The following is a 19,834-nucleotide window of genomic DNA, read 5'->3' on the forward strand; positions in this document are numbered from 1 at the left end:
GGCTCCTGGGAAGGCACTTTCGTCTGTGGGAGGACCCAGGCCCCCCTTCTCGGCCACGCCGTTTTTTTTTCCTACCACAGAAAGAGCTCTAATGTGTACTGAGCTTCCGCAGAGGTCCCCGGGAGGACATGTGGTGTGTCTGAATCACCTGGCTGGTGAGGCGGTAGTCCAGCCAGAGGCAGTCCCGTAGGACCCTAAACCCATGGCACCATCCATGGTCTCCAGAGGGGTGGCAGAGTGGGAATGGCAGCATTCCGGAGACTGATCTCATTGCTCGTGGGACAGGCCACCTCAAGCTCATCTAAAAGACTTTAAAACACACTGCCCACCACTTCTCTTGGGCCCTACTGGCACCATGTCACCAGGTTACCATTGCGTCACGCCAGCACCAGCGTCACAGCCTCCTAATCTGACTCTTCCTGGGCACCCAACCCCATCAGCCAAAGGGGCATTTACAAAATGCCCAACCCCTTTCCAGGGCTTCCCACGGCACATGGAATGAAATCCCAACTCCTAGCCCAGCCTTCCTGCATGGCCCAGTCCTTGCCAGTCTCCAGTGCCCTTGGGCACGGTGCTCTGCTCCACCCTTCCCTCTCAGTTCCCCAAGCTGCCAGCTCCCTTCAGCCTTAGACATTCACATCGGCTGTGTTCCTGCAGCCGGCATGGCATGGCTCCACTGCCACTGCCTTGGACAAACCTTCCACAACTGTGACATCCAAAGATGTCAAAGACAAGGCCAGGCATGGTGGCTCATGCCTGTAATCCCAGCACTTGGGGAGGCCGAGGCGGGTGGATCACCTGAGGTCAGGAGTTAGAGACCAGCTTGGCCAACATGGCAAAAACCCATCTACACTAAAACAAATATTAGCTGGGTGTGGTGGTGGGCATCTGTAATCCCAGCTACTCAGGAGGCTGAGGCAGAAGAATCGCTTGAACTTGGGAGGCAGATGTTGCAGTGAGCCGAGATCAGGCCACTGCACTCCAGCCTGGGCAACAGAGTGAGACTCCGTCTCAAAAAAACAAACAAAAAACAGAGATGTCAAAGACAAAGATGACTCCTCACCCTTCCCCCACTGGTTTCTATCATCTTTCCCTGGTTATTTCCTTCCACGCACTGTTGCAATTGGTAGTGGTTATTTACTTGTGGGTCGGGGACTGTTTCTGTCAGCCCCCGGCAAGGCACTTCCCGAAGAGGGACCACATCCCTGGGACCACGTCTGCCCAGTTCATGCTGTCACTTTGCTGCCCAGATCGGAGCTGGGCAGGCACAAGCACTTAGTCAGCATGTGCTGAATGGATGAGGGCTGAAAAGGGCAAGAGGGCCTGGAGGCCATCGCATCTTCGGAGCCCTCTGCACTTGACTTCTTGTACTAGGTTTGTACTATGGCCGCCACAGCCTCTGGAGATGGACTGTAAGGCCTGCAGCAAGCTGGGCATCCAAGAGTGATGGATGCGACAGAGGGGTTGGTCCAGGCCAGCCAGGGGTTCCTGCTTAGAAAGTGAGCTGGCTGCAGGGCTTCCAGGTGACCACATGGTGGTGCCCCGAGGCTCAGCCCTTCCACACACGGCCTTCAAACATGTGTTCCAAGCATAGGATGGTTCCACTGACTTTGCTGTCAGGAATGTGGGAGCAATTCAGTAAGAGCCAGATGACCTGGGAAATAAGTGAAAGCATCTGATGAATTAGAGGGTTTGATGATTCTGGGGCCTCTTAGGCTGAATGGATGTGGCCCAAGAGACTTCCTCAAACTGGGAACCTTGCCCATTCACACCTCAGGGTTAGGAGCAGGTGGGTAAGCTGCTTGCTGTGTTACCAGATAAGCAGAGGTGCGTGGTGGTCTTGAGAGCCCCTGATGCCCACCTTTAGCTCTTAGCCTCTCTGGGAACAATCAAGTCTCCAGTGTTTCCCAAAGGGTGTGTCCAGACTTCCTGAAATGCAAATGGAGAGGAGTATTTCCCATAGACTGGCAGGGGCCAGGCCCACACACCAGGAGGTGCGGGCTGGCTTCAGTGGCCTGAGGCTGCCAGGGTCACTGTCCCTGCTCACAGCCCCACACCTGCTCCTCTCTGTTGCCCCTGGACTCCTAACTTCCCCTCGGCCTGTGACCTGCTCTCCCTGGTCCTGAATGAGCCTCTCTTCCTCTCCCATTCAGCCAGCTCAGGTAAGATGCTGCACCCTGGCTCCCAGCTCTCAGAAGCATGAACCCATCCCCAGAATAAAGACAACAACCTTCAGGGACTTTTCCCTAAAGGAGCAGAGTGGGCCAGGCTAGTCTCGAACTCCTGACCTCAAGTGATTCACCTGCATTGGCCTCCCAAAGTGCTAGGATTACAGGTGTGAGCCACCATGCCCGGCCTCATTTTCTAGTTGTTAAGATGGGAAGTTAGGCTATTGATTTGCCTCTAAAATCCTTACAATAAAACACAGGAATAAATCTTCATGGTCTTGAGTTAGGTAATTGTTTCTTAGATACGACACCAAAAGCACAAATTATAAAAGAAAAAATTGATAGATTGGACTTTACCAAAATTAAACTGGGGAAAAATGAAATTATATACGTATCTCAAATGAAATATAAAAAATCAATTCCATATAGATTAAGGATTCAAATGTAAAAAGAAAAAATTCAGAAAAAATATGAAAGAATATCTTTTTTCACTCAAGGTTGGCAAAAATTTATTTTTTCTTCAACTTTTAAGTTCAGGGGCACATGTGCCAGATGTGGATTCTTTAGAATGTTCTATACATGAGATCGTGCCATCTGCAAATAGAGATAGTTTTACTTCTTTTCCCGTATTAATGTCTTTAATGTCTCCTTTGTGCTTAATTGTCCTGGCTAAAGCCTTCAACACAATGTTAAACAGAAGTAGCAGGAGTGAACATCCCTGTCATGTTCCTGATACTAGGGGTAAACCATTCAGTCTTTCACCATTAAGTATGCTATTAGTTAGCTGTGGGTTTTCCATAGATGTCCTTTATCAAGTTGAGGAAGTTTTTTTAAAATTCTTGATTTGTTGAGTGGATATTTATTTATTTATTTATTTATTTATTTAATGATGGAGTCTTGCTCTGTCACCCAGGCTGGAGCGCAATGGCGCGATCTCAGCTCACTGCAACCTTTGCCTCCCAGGTTCAAGCGATTCTCCTGCCTTGGCCTCCCAAGTAGCTGTGACTACAGGCATGCACCATCACACCCAGCTAATTTTTGTATTTTAGTAGAGATGGGGTTTCAACATGTTGGCCAGGATGGTCTCGAACTCTTGACCTCAAGTGATTTGCCCGCCTTGGCCTCCCAAAGTGCTGGGATTACAAAATGAGCCACTGTGCCTAGCCTGAGTCGGTTTTTTAAAATAATGAAAACTTGTGGATTTCATCAAATGCTTTATCTGCATTTACTGAGACGATCATGTGGTTTTATCTCTTATTCAATAATATGATGTACTGCATTGACTGATTTTGGATGTTAAACCAACATCGCATTTTTGGGTTAAATCCCACTTGGTTTATAATCCTTTTGCTGGATTCCTTTGCTTGTATTGTTGAGGACTCTTATGTCTGTGTTCATAAAAGACATTGGTCTATAGTTTCTTTTTCTGTGGTATCTTTGTCTGGTTTTGGTGTCAGAGTTAATCTTGCTTCAGAATGAGTTGAGAAGTGTTCTCTCCATTTCTATTTTTTAAAGGGTTTGTGAAAGATTGTTATTAATTCTTCTTTAACTGTTTGTTAGAATTCATCAGTGAAGCCATCTGATTCTGGGCTTTTCTTTGTAAGAAGTTTTTTGATCACTGATCTTTCTCTTTGTTACAGGTCTATTCAGATATTTGACTTCTTCTTGAGTCGGTTTTGGCAGCTGTGTCTTTCTAGGAATGTGTCCATTTCACCTTTGTTATCTAATTTGTAGGCATACAATTGTTACTAGTGTTTCCTTTTAATCCTTTTTGTTTTTTTAAGGTTACTAGTGATGTACCTTCCTTTCAGCCCTGATTTTGGTAATTTGAGACTCCACTGTTTTTCTTGGTCAGTCTAGTTAGAGGTTTGTCAGTTTTGCTGATCTTCTCAAAGAATCCACTTTTGGTTTTGTTGATTTTCTCTACTGTTTTTTCTATTTTCCATTTCATTTCTTTCTACCCTGATTTTATGATTTTCTTTCTTTTGCTTGCTTTGGGTTAAGTTTGCTCTTATTTTTCTAGCTTCTTTTATTTTTTAATTTTTATTTCATTTTTATTTATTTATTTGAGACCGAGACTGGCTCTGTCACCCAGGCTGGAGTGCAATGGCACGATCTCAGCTTACTGCAACCTCTGCCTCCTGGGTTCAAGCGATTCTCCTGCCTCAGCCTCCCGAGTAGCTGGGATTATAGGCGCGTGCATGCCACCACACCCAGCTAATTTTTTGTATTTTTTTTTTTTTTAGTATAGACCATCTTGGCCACGCTGGTCTTGAACTCCTGACCTTGTGATCCACCTGCCTCGGCCTCCCAAAGTGCTGAGATTACAGGCGTGAGCCACCACGCCCAGCCTCAATTTTCAAAGATAGTTTTGCCAGGTATAGATTTCTTTGTTGATAGTTCTTTTCCTTTTGTCACTTATTGAATATGTCATCCTACTGCCATTTGGCTTTCATGGTTTCTGATGAGAAACCAGCTGTTAATATTATTGAGCATCCCTTTTCTGTGATACGCTATTTCTCTCATGATGCTTTCAAGATTGTTTCTTTTTTTTTTTTTTTTTTTTTGAGACAGAATCTCACTGTGTTGTCCAGGCTGGAGTGCAGTGGCATGATCTTGGCCCACTGTAACTTCCGCCTCCCAGGTTCAAGAGATTCAAGCAATTCTCGTGCCTCAGCCTCCTGAGTAGCTGGGACTACAGGCACATGCCACCAAGCCTGGCTAGCTTTTGTATATATTTTTTATTTTTTATTTTTTAGTACAGATGGGATTTCACCATGTTGGCCAGGCTGGTCTTGAATTCCTGACCTCATGTGATCCTCCTGCCTTGGCCTCCCAAAGTGCTGGGATTACAAGTGTGAGCCACCATGCCTGGCCAAGATTCATTTTTTTTGCTTTTAGCAATGCAACTCTGATGTGCTTAGGTATGTATCTCTTTGAGTTTATCATCCTTGGAGTTTGTTGAGCTTCTTAGATGTGTAGATTAATGGTTTTCTTCAAAATTAAGAAGATTTGGCCATTTTTTTCAAATATTCCTTTGTTTCTTTCTCTGTCTTCTCTCCTTCTGGGACTACCATTATGTGTATTTTGGGACACTTGATAGTGTCTTTGAGGCTCTGTTCATTTTCCTTCATTCTTTTCTCCTTCTGTTCCTTAGGCTGGATAATAGCAATTGACCTATGTGCAAGTTTGCTGATTCTTTCTTCTGTCGGCCCAAATCTACTGTTGAACCCTTCTACTGAATTTTTCATCTCAGTTATGGTACTTTGCACTTCCAGAATTTTAATTTGGTTCTTTTAAAAATACTTTTTATCTGTTTATTGATATTCTCCATTTAGAGGGACATGATTCTCATACTTTCCTTTATTTCTTCAAACATGTTTTCCTTTAGTTTTTTGAACATATGTATAATAACCAATACTACATCTCCATCTAGCAAGTACATCTGGGTTTCCTCAGGGATAGTTTCTATTGACTGTACTTTTTCCTTTTTTACTGCCCTACTTTCCTGTCTTCTAGTTTTTTGTTAAAAATTGGACATTTAAACTAATCTAATGTGGCTACTCTGGAAATCAGATCCCTCTTCTCCTTTCCAGGATTTGTTGTTGTTGCTGTTTATTGTTGTTGCTCTCCGTTGAGGGCCTTTCCTGGACTAATTCTTTAAAGTTTCTTTTTTCTCATGTGCAGCTACTGAATTCTCTGCTTGTTTAGCTTAGTGGTCAGGTTAGAAAGAGATTTCCTTGAATGACTTGATCCAACGTCTGCCACTCTGTTCCGGTGGGCTCTCTGTGTGCGCCGGAGCACGGCTTCGACGCTGCACCTCTGTGTGTGCCGGAGCACGGCTTCAATCCACCTGTGTGTGTGCCGGAGCACGGCTTCAATGCTGCACCTCTGTATGTGCTGGAGCACGGCTTCAATGCTGCTCCTCTGTGTGTGCTGGAGCACAGCTTCAATCCACCTCTGTGTGTGCTGGAGCACAGCTTCAATGCTGCACCTCTGTGTGTGCTGGAGCACAGCTTCAATGCTCCACCACATTACAACTCTGCCTTTGTCTTCATTTCCTGCTTGAACAATCTCAAGGTCAGCCAGAGGTGAGAGAGTGGGGCTCTAAGACAGGTTTTTAATGGACATGTACATAGCCCTGCACATGCATGTGCCTTCCAGATACCCTAGAATAAGCTGGAGCTTTTCAAAGCTCCTTTGAACATCTCATTCCCTATATTTTTATTGTAAGTTTTCAAGTCATCCACTGGTGTTATCACCTCAAGCAGCTTCAATGTTCAACAATTGCTGCTGATTATTTTTGTTAAGCATCCTGGGGACAGGGCTCTTCGTTCTAAGCAAGCTGTGCATAGGGCACTTAAACACAAGCCTTGGGTATGGTGCTTTTCCATGGAGCTGCCAGACTAGTCAAATAGTGACAGTTCTCTGGGAATGAGCATTTGCAAGCTTCAAACCTGTTCTGCTTCCTCCAAGTGGCTGCTAGTTCTCACAAACAAGTACTGTGGTTGTGACACAGCTGTTTGTTTGTTTGTTTGTTTGTTTTCCTGACAGAGTCTAGCTCTGTTGCCCAGGCTGGAGTGCAGTGGTGCAGTCTCAGCTCACTGCAACCTCTGCCTCCTGGGTTCAAGCGATTCTTGTGCCTCAACCTCTGAGTAGCTGGGACTACAGGTATGCACCACCATGCCTGGCTAATTGTTGTATTTTTAGTAGAGATGGGGTTTCATCATGTTGGCTAGGCTGGTCTCAAACTCCTGGCCTCAAGCAATCTACCCGCCTCGGCCTCCCAAAGTGCTGGGATTACATGTGTGTGCCATGCGCGGTTTTTAAAGCTGGTTTTTAAGGCTACCATGAGCTTGAGAGAGGAGAAAATTAAAATGCTACAAATCTTACTGTTCTTATTAATAGCAAAATTCAGATATTTCCTGAATAAACATTTCTTGGGCTGTGGCAAAACTTTTGTTCATTTCCAGAGTTCTGAAAAGGTCCGTCTTCCCCCTTGTTTTTGCTCCTTTATGGAGAAGATCTTCAGAGGTCCTCACTCCACCATTCCAGAAGTGCTTCTTCCACTGGATTTTTAGAAAGAGTTTCTTGGGGACAGGGCAGATAAAACACTCTAGCACAGAAACTGCTACCCGAAGGCTAGCAGCTGCGGAGACCTGGTAAGTGCCTCCGTTTGTCTCTGTAGGTTTGTGTGGGCACTGGCCAAGCAGTCTCATAACTGTGTTCTTCATTTGCCCAAAAGGGCCTCTTTCTCTCTCCCTTCTCTCCTCCTTCCCATCAATAAGCATTTATGGACCATCTCCTGAGTGGGGGCCTAGCCCATCCCCTGCCCTGAGAAGCCTATACTTTGGTGGAGAAGCAGGACAACTCTGCAGACCAGCCAACACCTCAGGTGTGGGAAGCGCTGAGATGGAGGGAGGTGTCTAGGGCTGCGGGAACAGGGGAGAGTGACCGTCACTCTTAGGGATAGGAGGGTCTGGGAGGAGAGAGGATCCTGCCCAAGGCCCTTAGAAAGAAAGACGACTCCAAAGTGCAGGTGTATTTCTGGGATTCTCCAGCTAAGAAGCCAGCCAGGGGAAGGTGGGAAATCCATTCCATTTCAGATAGAGACATAGAAACACTGTAGGACTGTGGAGCTCCTGCTGGGAGCCAGGGAGGCTCCTGCCCTGAAGGCAGGCAGGATCACCCTATCTGCAGGTCTGCAGCGGCCTCAGGAAGGCATCCCAGCCAGGCACTGCCCTACCCGAAAGAGCCTTTCTCTGTGGGTGCGGTGGCTCACGCCTACAATCCCAGCGCTTTGGGAGGCCAAGGCGGGCGGATCACTTGAGGCCAGGAGTTCGAGGTCAGCCTGGCCAACATGGTGAAATCCGCCCCGTCTCTACTAAAAATACAAAAATTAGCTGGGTGCGGTGACGCGTGCCTGTAATCCAGCTACTGAGGTGGCTGAGGCACGAGAATCGCTTGAATCTGGGAAGCAGAGGCTGCTGTGAGCTGATTGTGCCACTGCACTCCAGCCTGAGTGACAGAGCGACTCTGTCTCAAAAAAAAAAAAAAAAAAAAAAGGCTTTCTCCCAAGGGACACAGGAAAAAGGCCTCCTTACACAACGGAAGGCAGGAAGTGCGTATGTGTGTAACTGTCTAGAAATAAACTCAAGGCCCAGCCAAGGCCAGTCAGAGAGGCACATCTGTTCTGTGCAGCTCACTTTGTTTTTGGATAGGCAGACAATCGGGACACCACTGGAAAAACAATGAGGGGGAGGGATCCTGCCCACCCCTTGGCCAGTAGCTGGCCTCTGGCAAGGTACTGTACCCCTTGGAGCCTCAGTTTCCTCATCAGCAAGTGGGTATAATAACATATTCTTATCTTGCAGTGTCTGAGGATCGCATGAGATGAAGGACTGGAAAGAGCCCAGCACAGGGCCAGGAACCCAGTGAGTCTGTCTTTCCTTGACTTTGAGGTTGTTTTAAACTTGAGTCGTAAGTTAAATGGATTTTGGAGTAAGATGAATAATATCATGCTTTGTCCTAAAAAAATGACTCTGTGTTCCTCATCTCCTTCCAAAAAGCATGTCAGGAACTTATAATAAAGGCAATAAAACCCTTTACGAGGGTAGAAAATAAGAACTGAGTGATACAGTGTGTATTTGGCAGGGTCTGGGGTGATTACACACAGAAGCCAGGCTAAAGGAAGCTCCAGCCACTGAACTCAAAACGGGCTTCAGCTTCCAGAAGTCAAGGCAGAAAGAGAAATGAAAGGTGCTTCTTGCCGGTGAGCGCTAAGGAGTGTATCTGGAGGGTCTCTGCGTAAGGAACTCGACACTGCAAACCCAGTGGAACAAGGAGGCAGAAAGCCTGTGCCCAGCTCCAGGGAGAAGAGTCTGAGGCCTGGAGAAAACCTGCCACTGCCTCCCCTTGGGCCCAGTTGGCCTGGGGTCCTCTTCGTGGTGAGCCAGCCTGGCTTCGTCACCACGGCCACCTTGTGAAGTTGCTTAGGAGCTGGCCATTCATTCATTCGCTGTTCTGTGCACTTACATGCCTGGGGGCTGCCTGTGCTGAGTGTGGAGTGATACCTCTTGGACAAAACCATTAGAGGTTTTTTTGGAGGAGATGCTTGAGCTAGGCTTGAAGGACAAAGGGTAATGATCTTGGGGTGGGAGTCCAGGTAGAGGAGGAGATGTTCTGGGTGCAGGAAGACATAAGAGTGAAGATTCAGAAGCTGGAGAGCCCTGGACATCCATGGTGAGGCTGGAGGTGGGGACATGGCGTTGGGGGTGATGCGAGCTGCAGGAGGTCATGGCAGTGAGAAGAGAGAAGAGGACACAGGTCCAAGACCTGGAGGAGGAGGCTCATGGGGACTTGGCGTGGGCAGGGAAGGGATGGAGGATGCAGCCAGGTGTCTACACAGGGAAGCAGGCGGCTAGATGCCTCCTCCCTGCGATGGGGAAGCCCAGGGAAGAAAGCTCGGGGAGATGCTGGCTTCGGCAGGGCAATGTCCGACCTCGGGGACCCGGAGGAGAGGATGTGGCTGGAGGCAGGGAGAGGACATGGTCAGCATCACAGGAGGGGGCACTGTGGGAGAGAGGAGAGGAGACGGCCAAGGGAGATCCCTTCACGGGGCAGGTGGGTCCCTCACGGGGCAGGTGGGTCCCTCACGGGGCAGGTGGGTCCCGCGAGAATGGCAAAGGAGCTGCGTCACAGATGAGGGAGGAAGCGCAGCCGAGACAGCCGGGACTGCCCGGCATGGGGGTGTGGCCAAGGGGGGGCGTCAAGAAAGAGAAAGACAGCAAAGCATCCGGTGTGGCCATCAGAGGTCAGAATGACTTTAGCTAAGACGATGTCAGAGGGGCTTAGGGAAGAGTCCGTGGGCGAAGGGGGCAATGTGCTGGGGACTGGGTAGGGGGAGTTCTGGGTGGCAGAGACAGCAGGAAGGAAGGATGGTGAATACAGGTGCCTCCACGGGCTGCAGGGAAGGGAGGCTCTGCCAAGGAAGGACAGGCCACGTCTGGGGAGGGATGAAACCCACAGGAGAACCCGGTTGTGCTGAAGGACCCATGGGGGAGGGCGTGGCTGGCGGAGTCATCACCTTCTGCCTCAGAGAGAGGGGGCTGCTAGAGTGGGAGACTAGGGGCCAACGAGATTCAGGGGATGGCTGGGGGCGGAGGGGACAGTCCTGGACTTGTGAATGCCAAGAAGCCCGGGAAAGGCAGTACTGGGTGCTGTGGCCTCAGGAAACAGCAGCTGGACTTGGAAGGGGGCGGAGCACCTGCCCAGGGCAAAGGCATGACTCAGGGTGGGGAGCAGGTGGCCAGGCCCTGCAGCCAGAGCCTGGGGCCATGGTGGCTTCCAAGCCTTGGCTTAGGAGCTGAGAAAACTTGGGACTCACCAGGGTCGCCTCTTCTCCCAGGCTTGCCGCGCCGTCCAGGGGGCCCTAGACAGGAAAACAAGAATGCATTCATTGAGAAGGGAAGCCAGTGGACTTGGCTGCATGGGGCATGCCCCGCCCACCCACCCATCCGCTCGCAACAGCTTTCTGGGAGTGTCCTGCCCGAGGGAGTCTGCTGGCTGTAGAGGGGAGATGCGTGGGGAGAAACCCCTTCCTTCTGCCACTACCTCGTCTGTTCCGCCAACCTCCCTCCCCAGGTGGCCGCAACCCTCATGCCCCACGCACCCATTCGGTCATTCAATCATCGGCTCACTTAGTCATTCCTAAGCCCTCCCCTAATCACAAAGATTCCCACGGGAGGCTCCTGAGGCAGACGCGTTTGCAGCTGAGAAACTTCTGACTTAGAAGAAAAGTAAGGGTGGGTTATGTTAGGAAAGCCCTGACAAATGCTTCTCCATATTCACTAAAGTAAAACAACAAGGCAACACAACAAAGAGGCCGTCATGGCCGCGCAGTGCCGAAATCCAGTCATGACAGGCACTACGGGATCCGCCTGCAGTTTCCACCACTCGCCGGGGCCTCCAGCTCCTCTTTCCCCAGAGCCAGGGAGCTGCTCAGCCGCCTACTCGGCTTCCTGTCCACATCTGTCCTCCATCTGCGCGCTGTCAGCCCTTCTGAATTTACGGTGCAGAACCCCCTACCTCCGCCTCCGGCCCTCTGCCCACCTCAGACCCTGAGACCAGAGTGACCTCAACGCTGAAGGAGACGCTTTGGCTCTGGCCGTGGGAGCAGAGGTCTGAGGCTTCCCTCTCCCTCCCCTCACCTCTGTGGAACTCACTGCCAGCCTTCCTGGCACCCCTTCTCGCCCCTGTTTCGGTGAAGTTGGGTGTAGGTACAGGATTGCAATGTGTAAATGGCATTTGATGCATCTTGCTCACCCACTGTATGCCAGGCTCTGGGCTGGGCCTGGAGGCGACAGTGGGACAGGTTGTGACCCTATGACAAGGCACTGCCCTTTCCTGCAAAAGCCAACCTCAAACCCCCTCAAGAATTTCCAGAACAACCATGAAGGAGATGCAGGAGACTGGCCCCGATCGCGTCTGTGGCAGGATGGAAAAATGAGTGTGGGTGTCTGTGTGTGTCTGTGTGCATGTGTCTGTGTGTGTCTCTATGTATGTGTGTCTGTGTGCATGTGTCTGTATGTGTGTTTGTGTGCATGTGTGTCTGCGTGTGTTTGTGTCTGTGTTTCTGTGTGTGTGTTTGTGTATGTATGTTTGTGTCTGTGTGTCTTGTGGGAGGTGCTTCCCGACTTTTGTTAAGGGAAGGGGAGGAGGGAGGGCCAGTCTCTGAGAAACAGCGAGAGAGAAGAGATCCATCCCTTCAGGTGGAGAGGGGCCCTCAGTGCTACGTGACATGTCAAAAGCTTTGCAGGCCCAGGGGTGAGGCGAGAATGAATTTCTTGCAAGCCTCAGGGATGGGGGACTTGAGGTGAGGATGGTTAAACAAAACTTAAAACTGAAAAACATGTTACTTCTTGCTCCCCTGAGTTTTAAGGGCAAAAGCGCATGCCAGGGACGTAGCCCTTGGTTTTCTCCCATCCTGGACACAGACCCTGAATTTGGGGTTTATGCTGGAATTGCCAGGGGCTGTGTTGAGCTGGTGAGGCTAGGATTCTGGGACCCTCAGAACAGACAACAGCTCCTCATACTGTGTGGGTTTACAGCTTATGAGGCACCTCCAGGCCCATGCTCCCGGCCGAGGCCTGCGACACCCACACTGTAGAGCCAATTACCTTCCTATCTCCACGTGCTTGTCCCACCAGCATCTCAGATCCGTTGTGGCCCGAACACCTGCCTTGGTCTCCTCCCCAGTGCCCTGTGCGGGGCTGATGGTGCCTGGGAACCTCCGGAGCCAGTCACACCGGATGACCGGTCCTGGTTATTAACTAAGCCCCATGTTTGGCGGGCAGGTCAGCACCTTTGGGGGGCCTTTCCTCCTCTCTCGGCCTGTTTTCAATGAGAGCGAGGTATGGGAACGGGAACCCCCCGGCACACACAGCACCATGTTCCTCTGGCTACAGGAGGAAGAAGGCCCAGTGGCCACCCACAAAGCTTCGGGGCTCTTGCCAGGCCTCAGGTTGTGCTCAGCTCAGTGAAGCTGCTGGCCCTGAGCCCCGGGCAGAGTGTGGGGGCATGGCAGGAAAGGGGCCATGAGTGGGGGAAGTAGCCAGACTCTACTAGATCCAAAGCAATGCAGCACTGTGCTTTCCTGATGGGAATCATTGGGTACGACTAGGAAGTCCTCCGTCTGGGTAACTGAAGCCAGATGAGGACATTTGCCTGCGTTGGGGCAGTTGAACTAATGGATTCGTCCGGTGGCTCTCCTGGGTGGCATGATTAGGCAGAGGCTGATGGGGAGGGATGCTGGCAGGGGGGGCAGCTGCCCAGGCAGGGTAGGGTGCCTGCCTCCCAGGGTCACTGGGCGATGCTCCCTGCAGGCCTGGAGCTGGGCAGGACTGGGGTGTTGCTGAGCATACAGGGCCTGTGAGCTGCAGGCCAGGCAGGCTGGATGTAACCCTGACTGAAAGGGCCCTTGTGGAGGGAGGGAATGAAGCTGGTCGTGCACACTCCTGAGGGCTAATCCTAACCAGGCACGGTGCTGGGGGGCGCCATGTGACCAACTTGCAGATGGACAAGCGGTCTATCCTTTATTCTGAGCTCTGTACCTAAATGTCCAACTCCACTGGGAGGCACCACTTCCAAACTCAAGCTCACCTCCCAACTTCCCACGCGTCCCCTGCCTCCCTTGTTACTTAAGTGCAGGTCCCAGCAGCACCCAAGCAGTCGAGCCAGAGACCCCCTGGGCATCATCCTGCCCCAGAGACCGCCCCCCCGGGGCATCATCCTGCCCCAGCCCCCAACCTGGACCCCTTCCTTCTTGGCATCAGGCGAACGCTGCCCCTGCGCTCGGTCCCCCACTCTGCCACTCGCTCTTTCTGCCATGCTCGATTCTCCCTCGTGGCACAAAGGAGCTCCATACTGCAAAGATGCAGTATGTACTCTGCATCTCAGGCAGCTCTGTGTCCCCAACTCCCACCGCAGGACACGACCAAGTGATATGTGTTCAGGGGAGCAAGGAGAGAGAGAGAGAGAGGGAGGGAGGGAGGGAGGGAGGGAGAAGGGGACAGGCAGGGAGGCCTCAGGTCTCCTCACTGCTTCTGTGGTTCTCCTGAAAAGACTGCAAGTCCAGCAAGCTCCAGGGCTTAGGAGAGACACAGGGCCACCTGGTCTGATGTGACGTGCCAGTGAGATAGGGAGTGCCTTCCACCCTTCCTTTCCCAGACTGCGAGAAGACAGGCAGTGAGGCCCTGGAAGAGGGCGAGTGTGCCGGAGCTGGGCTCCCTGCTGACTGTGGGCTCCCACTCCACTGCTTCCACCAACAGAGAGGCCAGGCGGGCTTGGAGACTGGATTGCAGGCGCCGCAGGAGTGGGGGCAGGACGGACGGCCTTTCCTGAGTCTCTGGACTATCAGGTGCTGAGAGCCCACCATGGGCAGTGACCTGGGTTCAACATCTACTGGGTGCCAAGCCGGCTGCTCACCCAGTGAGCATGAACTTGGGACCCTTTTCCTCCAGGACTCCCCGTGCCCACCCAGTAGGCTCACCTTCTGCCTCGCCAGTCCTCTGAAGAAGGTGCTAGTGTTCCCTGCACAGATGAGAACTCTGGGGCTAAGCCAGGTGAAGGGGCCCACCTAAGGCTGTGTTGCTAGAGCCTCCTGGAACCCTTCATAGTCTGTGGCTCCCAAGTGCAAGGACAGTTGTGTCCCATATGCTGAGCCACCGGGCAGGTGGCCTTGGCGACCAGGGAGGCCGTTCCCCTGGGGCTGCGGTCCCTTTGCCGGGGCTAGCTGTGCCCCAGGGCATCTGCCTGGTGTGGAGCAGATTGCCCCGGCCCCTGGGAGAGCAGGGCCAGCTTGGCTGCAGCTAAGACCTGGCTCCAACAAGCAAAACCAGGCCTTTGGCCAGGTGGTTGGCCTCAGAGTTTTCCCTTGTTTCTTGTTTTTCTTCTTTTCTACAAGCAGAAGAACCTTTCCTGCTGCTGCCTAAGACTCAGACACTTAGGAAGGCACCGGGAGTGTGTCTTGATTGATCTGCTCATGTGGAGAAGGGGAAACTGAGGCTGCAAGGGATAGGACAGGTCTTGCCCAAGGATGCTGCTGGAAAACTTGTCCCAGCTGGAGGGTCTAGCGCTGAAGACCACCTTGGGCTGGGAGAAGGCCACTGTCCCCCACTCTGCCTGGGACCCACACGGCTCTGAGCTAGGGGCTGGCTGCTGGGGAACGACAGTATTTCGCCGTGGGTGTTACCACAGTGGCATCTGCAAAACTTCCATTCAGAGGCTGGGGCGAGGGGTGCGCCAGAGCAGGAGGGGAAGAACGTGACTGGTGGGGAAGCTGTGTCTTCTGAGCAACTTACTCAGCCTCATTGAACCTTAGAGTTTCCAACTCGGGAGGACAGAGGTTTGGGAGTGGTGGCAACCAGACCTGCCTTGCGGAATCATGAACCAGATGAGCTGGCAGCAGACACACCAGCCTGGGGTACAAAAGGGGTGCTTCTTTGGGACCCCAAGAAATAACTGGCTGCAGGGGCCTCTGGGCCATCACAATGTGGGGCTTTAATGTAAGTGGGTCTTTCCCTTGTGTGTCTGTGTGTCGGGGTCTCACTCTGTCACCCAGGCTGGAGTGGCGTGATCACAGTTCACTGCAGCTTCAAACGTCTGGGCTCGAGCGATCATCCCACCACGGCCTTCCAAAGTGCTGGGATTATAGGCCTGAGCCACCGCGTAACTGGTTTTTTGGTTTTTTTTTTTTTGAGATGGAATCTCGCTCTGTTGCCCAGGCTGGAGTGCAGTGGCGTGATCTCGGCTCACCGCAACCTCTGCCTCCCAGGTTCAAGCAACTCCTCTGCCTCAGCCTCCCGAGCTGCTGGGACCACAGGCACGTGCCACCACACCTGGCTAATTTTTGTATTTTTAGTAGAGACCGGGTTTCACCATGTTGGCCAGGTTGGTCTCGAACTCCTGACCTCAGGTGATCCACCCGCCTAGGCCTCTCAAAGTGCTGGGATTAAAGGTGCGAGCCACTGCCCCTAGCCTGCATAACTGGTTCTTATGAGTCCCCAGGTGGGTGAAGCTGGAGACGCAGTGACTCCACCTCAGCAGCGCTGCGGGCAAGTTCAAGGTGCAGAGGGCTGGAGACGCAGTGACTCCACCTCAGCAGCGCTGCGGGCAAGTTCAAGGTGCAGAGGGCTGGAGACGCAGTGACTCCACCTCAGCAGCGCTGCGGGCAAGTTCAAGGTGCAGAGGGCTGGAGACACAGTGACTCCACCTCAGCAGCGCTGCGGGCAAGTTCAAGGTGCAGAGGGCTGGAGACGCAGTGACTCCACCTCAGCAGCGCTGCGGGCAAGTTCAAGGTGCAGAGGGCTGGAGACGCAGTGACTCCACCTCAGCAGCGCTGCGGGCAAGTTCAAGGTGCAGAGGGCTGGAGACGCAGTGACTCCACCTCAGCAGCGCTGCGGGCAAGTTCAAGGTGCAGAGGGCTGGAGACGCAGTGACTCCACCTCAGCAGCGCTGCGGGCAAGTTCAAGGTGCAGAGGGCTGGAGACGCAGTGACTCCACCTCAGCAGCGCTGCGGGCAAGTTCAAGGTGCAGAGGGCTGGAGACGCAGTGACTCCACCTCAGCAGTGCTGCGGGCAAGTTCAAGGTGCAGAGGCTGCCGGAGCCCTTGACTGCACCTTGAGCAAAGCGCAATGGCAGCCCCGTGTGAAGCCGGGAGCTTTTCCGTGTCCCTAATCACTGCCTGTCTGTGAACCTCGGGATGAGAATGCAGAGGCCGAGCTCTCTGGGAATAAGGTTTCTCAATGAAATTTCGGGGTGCCAGGTCTAGCACAGGCCAGCGAGGGCTCCAGCTCGTTGCCAATGACTCTGGACGTCTGAGAGCAGCATCAGCACAGTAAACAACTCCAGGGAGGCCTACGGCTTTCTCAGCACTGTTCCAGGCCAGACAAAATGAAACCATCTCTAACTCATAAAAATCTCATCTCTGGTTGGGGCGGAGAACTCACGCCACTGATCAACTCCAAAGGGGGGCCTCGAACCCCAACAGGCTTCCTCTGAGGCCTGAGCTGCAAGGATCTGGCTCTCTAAGTGGTTCCCCCCGCCCAGCCCTCCAGGCACCTCCCTCCCTGAGGACGTCCCCTCCAGCAACGGCTGTCTTATCAAGGTCCCTTCACAAGCCTGCAGCCACCCCGCCTCAGCCACACTGGGGACAGCCTGCCCAGGCCTCTCCCTCTCACCCTACTGGCCTGGCTGCTTCCTGTGGGCTCCTGACTGGTTGCTCCGCCCTCAGCCCAACCCTGGTCCTCCCTTCGGCCAGCCCCTGAGGACAGGGGGTTCATGGAATCCACACAACAGTCTGTAAAGTGCTTTCATTTCTCTCTACTCTTTTCTTCCTATAGATCAGGGGAACCGAGGCCCAGAGAAGTCAAGAATTACTACCAGGTGCAACAGCCAAAAGGTGGAAGCAACCCAAACGTCCACAGACAGAAGAATGAGCAAACAGAACGTGCACTGATACAGCGGGATGTGAGTCAGCCCTGGAGAGGAAGGAGTTCCTGCGCATGCTGCAGCGCGATGGAGGACGTCACGCGACGGGAAGTAAGCCAGACACAGAAAGACAAATATGGAATGATTCTACTTCTGGAGGCTCCTGCAGTCACCAGATTCACAGGGGCAGAAGGTGGAATGGTGGGTGCCATCGGTGGACTGGGCTAGGGGAGGCGAGACTGGGAAGTCGGTGGGCCCAGAGACTCCGTTTTGCAACACGAAGAATTCTGGAGAGGGATGGTGGTGGTGACAGTTGCGTGACAATGTGAACATACTTAACGCCGCTCAACTGTACGCTTAAGGATGGTTAAGATGGGAAATGTTATGGTATGTGTATTTTATCGCAATTAAAGAAAACAAAACGAACACCCCAGGGGTCTCAGCAACCCCTGAGCGAGGCTGTGAGCCGGGCCGGCCTGATGGAGACTGCGGGGATGCTGCTGGCAGCCACAGCAGTGTCCCGTGTGAGGAGCCCGGCACTGTGGAGTCACAGAGGGTGGCATCCCCAAGGTCACACAGTGGGGAAATGGCAGAACTGGGATTGAAACCCGGGCCTGTGTGACTTCGGGGTCTGTCCTCGAACATCTGATTGCCACTCTGACCATGGCCAAGTTTTTCTCATCCCACCACGTGTCGAGTGTCCCTTCAGACCTGGTCCTTCTCAACACCACTGGAAGCCCCTTTATATGACCCTCTTCCCAGAACCTTGGGAGAAAGTGGGGTGAGATGGCCTGAATCCTCTCAGACCTTCAGTCTGGAGCTCTATGAGATTGCCGGGGCTCCAGGGCCATCAGGGGGTGCACCTTGAGCAGAGAAGGCAGGCAAGATCCCTGGATAAGAGCTTCCGAGACCAGATCATTAAAACATCTCCCCAGACCATTTCATTTGTTTTACAAGTCTCAGACCAACCTCAGAGCTGAAAACTGCCCAACAAGGGAGCGTTCTCTCTGCACATTTCCAGCTTGGCCTCACAAAGCCCTCTGTCCCTTGGAGGAATGAAGGAGTAGGTGTGTCCTGGTGGGTGTCTCTAAGGTGGGCCTGGGGACCCTAGTGCTCCTGGAGGGGACACTGAGACCCGGAGAGGCTGGCCAGCTTGCTCTGGTTCAGCCACTGCTGTGGGCACTGTGGTCCTCCAGGAATTAAAATCACGGCCTCTTGCTCAACAAATACAGTTCATTCCAAAGCTGCTTATGTCCCCCCAGAGTCATCTTCCACCATCCATCATGCTGAACCAGGAGCCGAACAGCGCTGGGTCCTGCTGCTTGTGAGAAGGTCCTGAAGCCATCTGGAAAACCAACACCACAGGCTGCCGGTGTGTTAAGGCACTGCCATGGTCTTCGCATGTTTGTTTGGAACAATGGTTATTGTCCAGGCTGGTGACAGACCCCGACCAACCCAGTGACCAGAGCTGGTAAGTTGGCTTGGACACGGTGCCATTCGGTGGATGAATGAATAGGGCCCTGTTAGGAGGGGCTGGGGTGGTGGGTGTCCCCAATCTCACATTCACGGAGGGCCTCAAATGTGGACATTCATGTGCTCTACAAAGGAGCTGACAGCACCAGATACCAGACAGCCACAGCGGCCTCCAACAGTGTTTAATAAAAGCAAGAGCCACCGGCACCATTTATCAAGTGTCAACTTTACACTTGGCCCCAATCTCGAGTCTACGGTATTAACTCACATATTCCTGACCTCAAACCCATGAGGAAGGCTGTTATTGTTATCTCCATTTTACAGATGAAGACACTGAGGCACAGGGAGGTTAATGGGCTTTCTGGGGCCGTATGCTGGTAGCGGGTAGAGTCACACAGTTCAGATTGACAGCCATGTCCTTAAACACTGCCTGGCTCTCTCTCATTAAGGAAGACACTTATTAAAGGAGAGAGGTTAAAGAGTCCACGGTTTTCATAACCTCTTCTTGGCATTTGTTGTTTATTTATTATTTGAAACACTGGGAACCTCACAAAGTAGAAGCTGCCCAGGATGTCTCTCGGAGGTCTGTGAATTAAATGTCTAAGTACAAGGCCGATGTGGTTGGCAGCCCTGGAGACCCGAGACGACTCCCGCCCCCTTTACACATAGCACGCCCTCCTTGTGCCATCCAAAATGCCTGCAGTTTCTGGGCTGGTTCCTTTCCCTGAGTTAGGAGCGGCTTTAGTTAAGCTTTTCCAAAGGGATTAAGGGGTCCAGACCCATGACGCATCCTGGTGACACACAAGCCGTGCTGCAGCCCCAATACACCATGTTCTCTGGAGCTCCAAGAGCATCTCCCCAAGGGCTCGGGTTGGAGGGCTCAGGCAAGGGGGTGTCCGGCAGGCTGGGGATGGTGGGGTGCCCAGCAGGCAGACCTGCTGACGTGCTGAGCTCGGCGGGCCACGTGCTGGGGGCTTTTACCATCTCTTCAATCCTCTCGAGTAATTCTGAGATGTACAAGATTGGCCCCATTTACAGATAAAAAACCTGAGGCCCACAGGCGAAGGGACCATCCAAGGCTCAGAGCTGGTCAGGCCAGGGCATTTGACTGCACCAGTGATGCCCTCCTAAGTTCTTCCTTTTCAGGGAAATGACTGTGGTTTTGGCACCAGAGCTAAACATGGAATGTCCCACCCAGAGGGTGC

The 19,834-nt window shown here is 52.3% G+C and overlaps 1 protein-coding gene across 1 annotated transcript in view; it reads right to left on the minus strand.

The window, feature by feature from the left end:
• COL23A1 (collagen type XXIII alpha 1 chain) overlaps positions 1 to 19,834 on the minus strand; it is a 347,240-nt gene that overhangs the window by 59,092 nt on the left and 268,314 nt on the right. Inside the window, exon 3 of the mRNA XM_054487618.2 lies at positions 10,555 to 10,599. Within this exon, the coding sequence (XP_054343593.1) occupies positions 10,555 to 10,599 (45 nt within the window). The remainder of the gene's footprint in view (positions 1 to 10,554; positions 10,600 to 19,834) is intronic.

The sequence above is a fragment of the Pongo pygmaeus genome, chromosome 4, assembly GCF_028885625.2.
Source record: "Pongo pygmaeus isolate AG05252 chromosome 4, NHGRI_mPonPyg2-v2.0_pri, whole genome shotgun sequence".
NCBI classification, from domain to species: domain Eukaryota; kingdom Metazoa; phylum Chordata; class Mammalia; order Primates; family Hominidae; genus Pongo; species Pongo pygmaeus.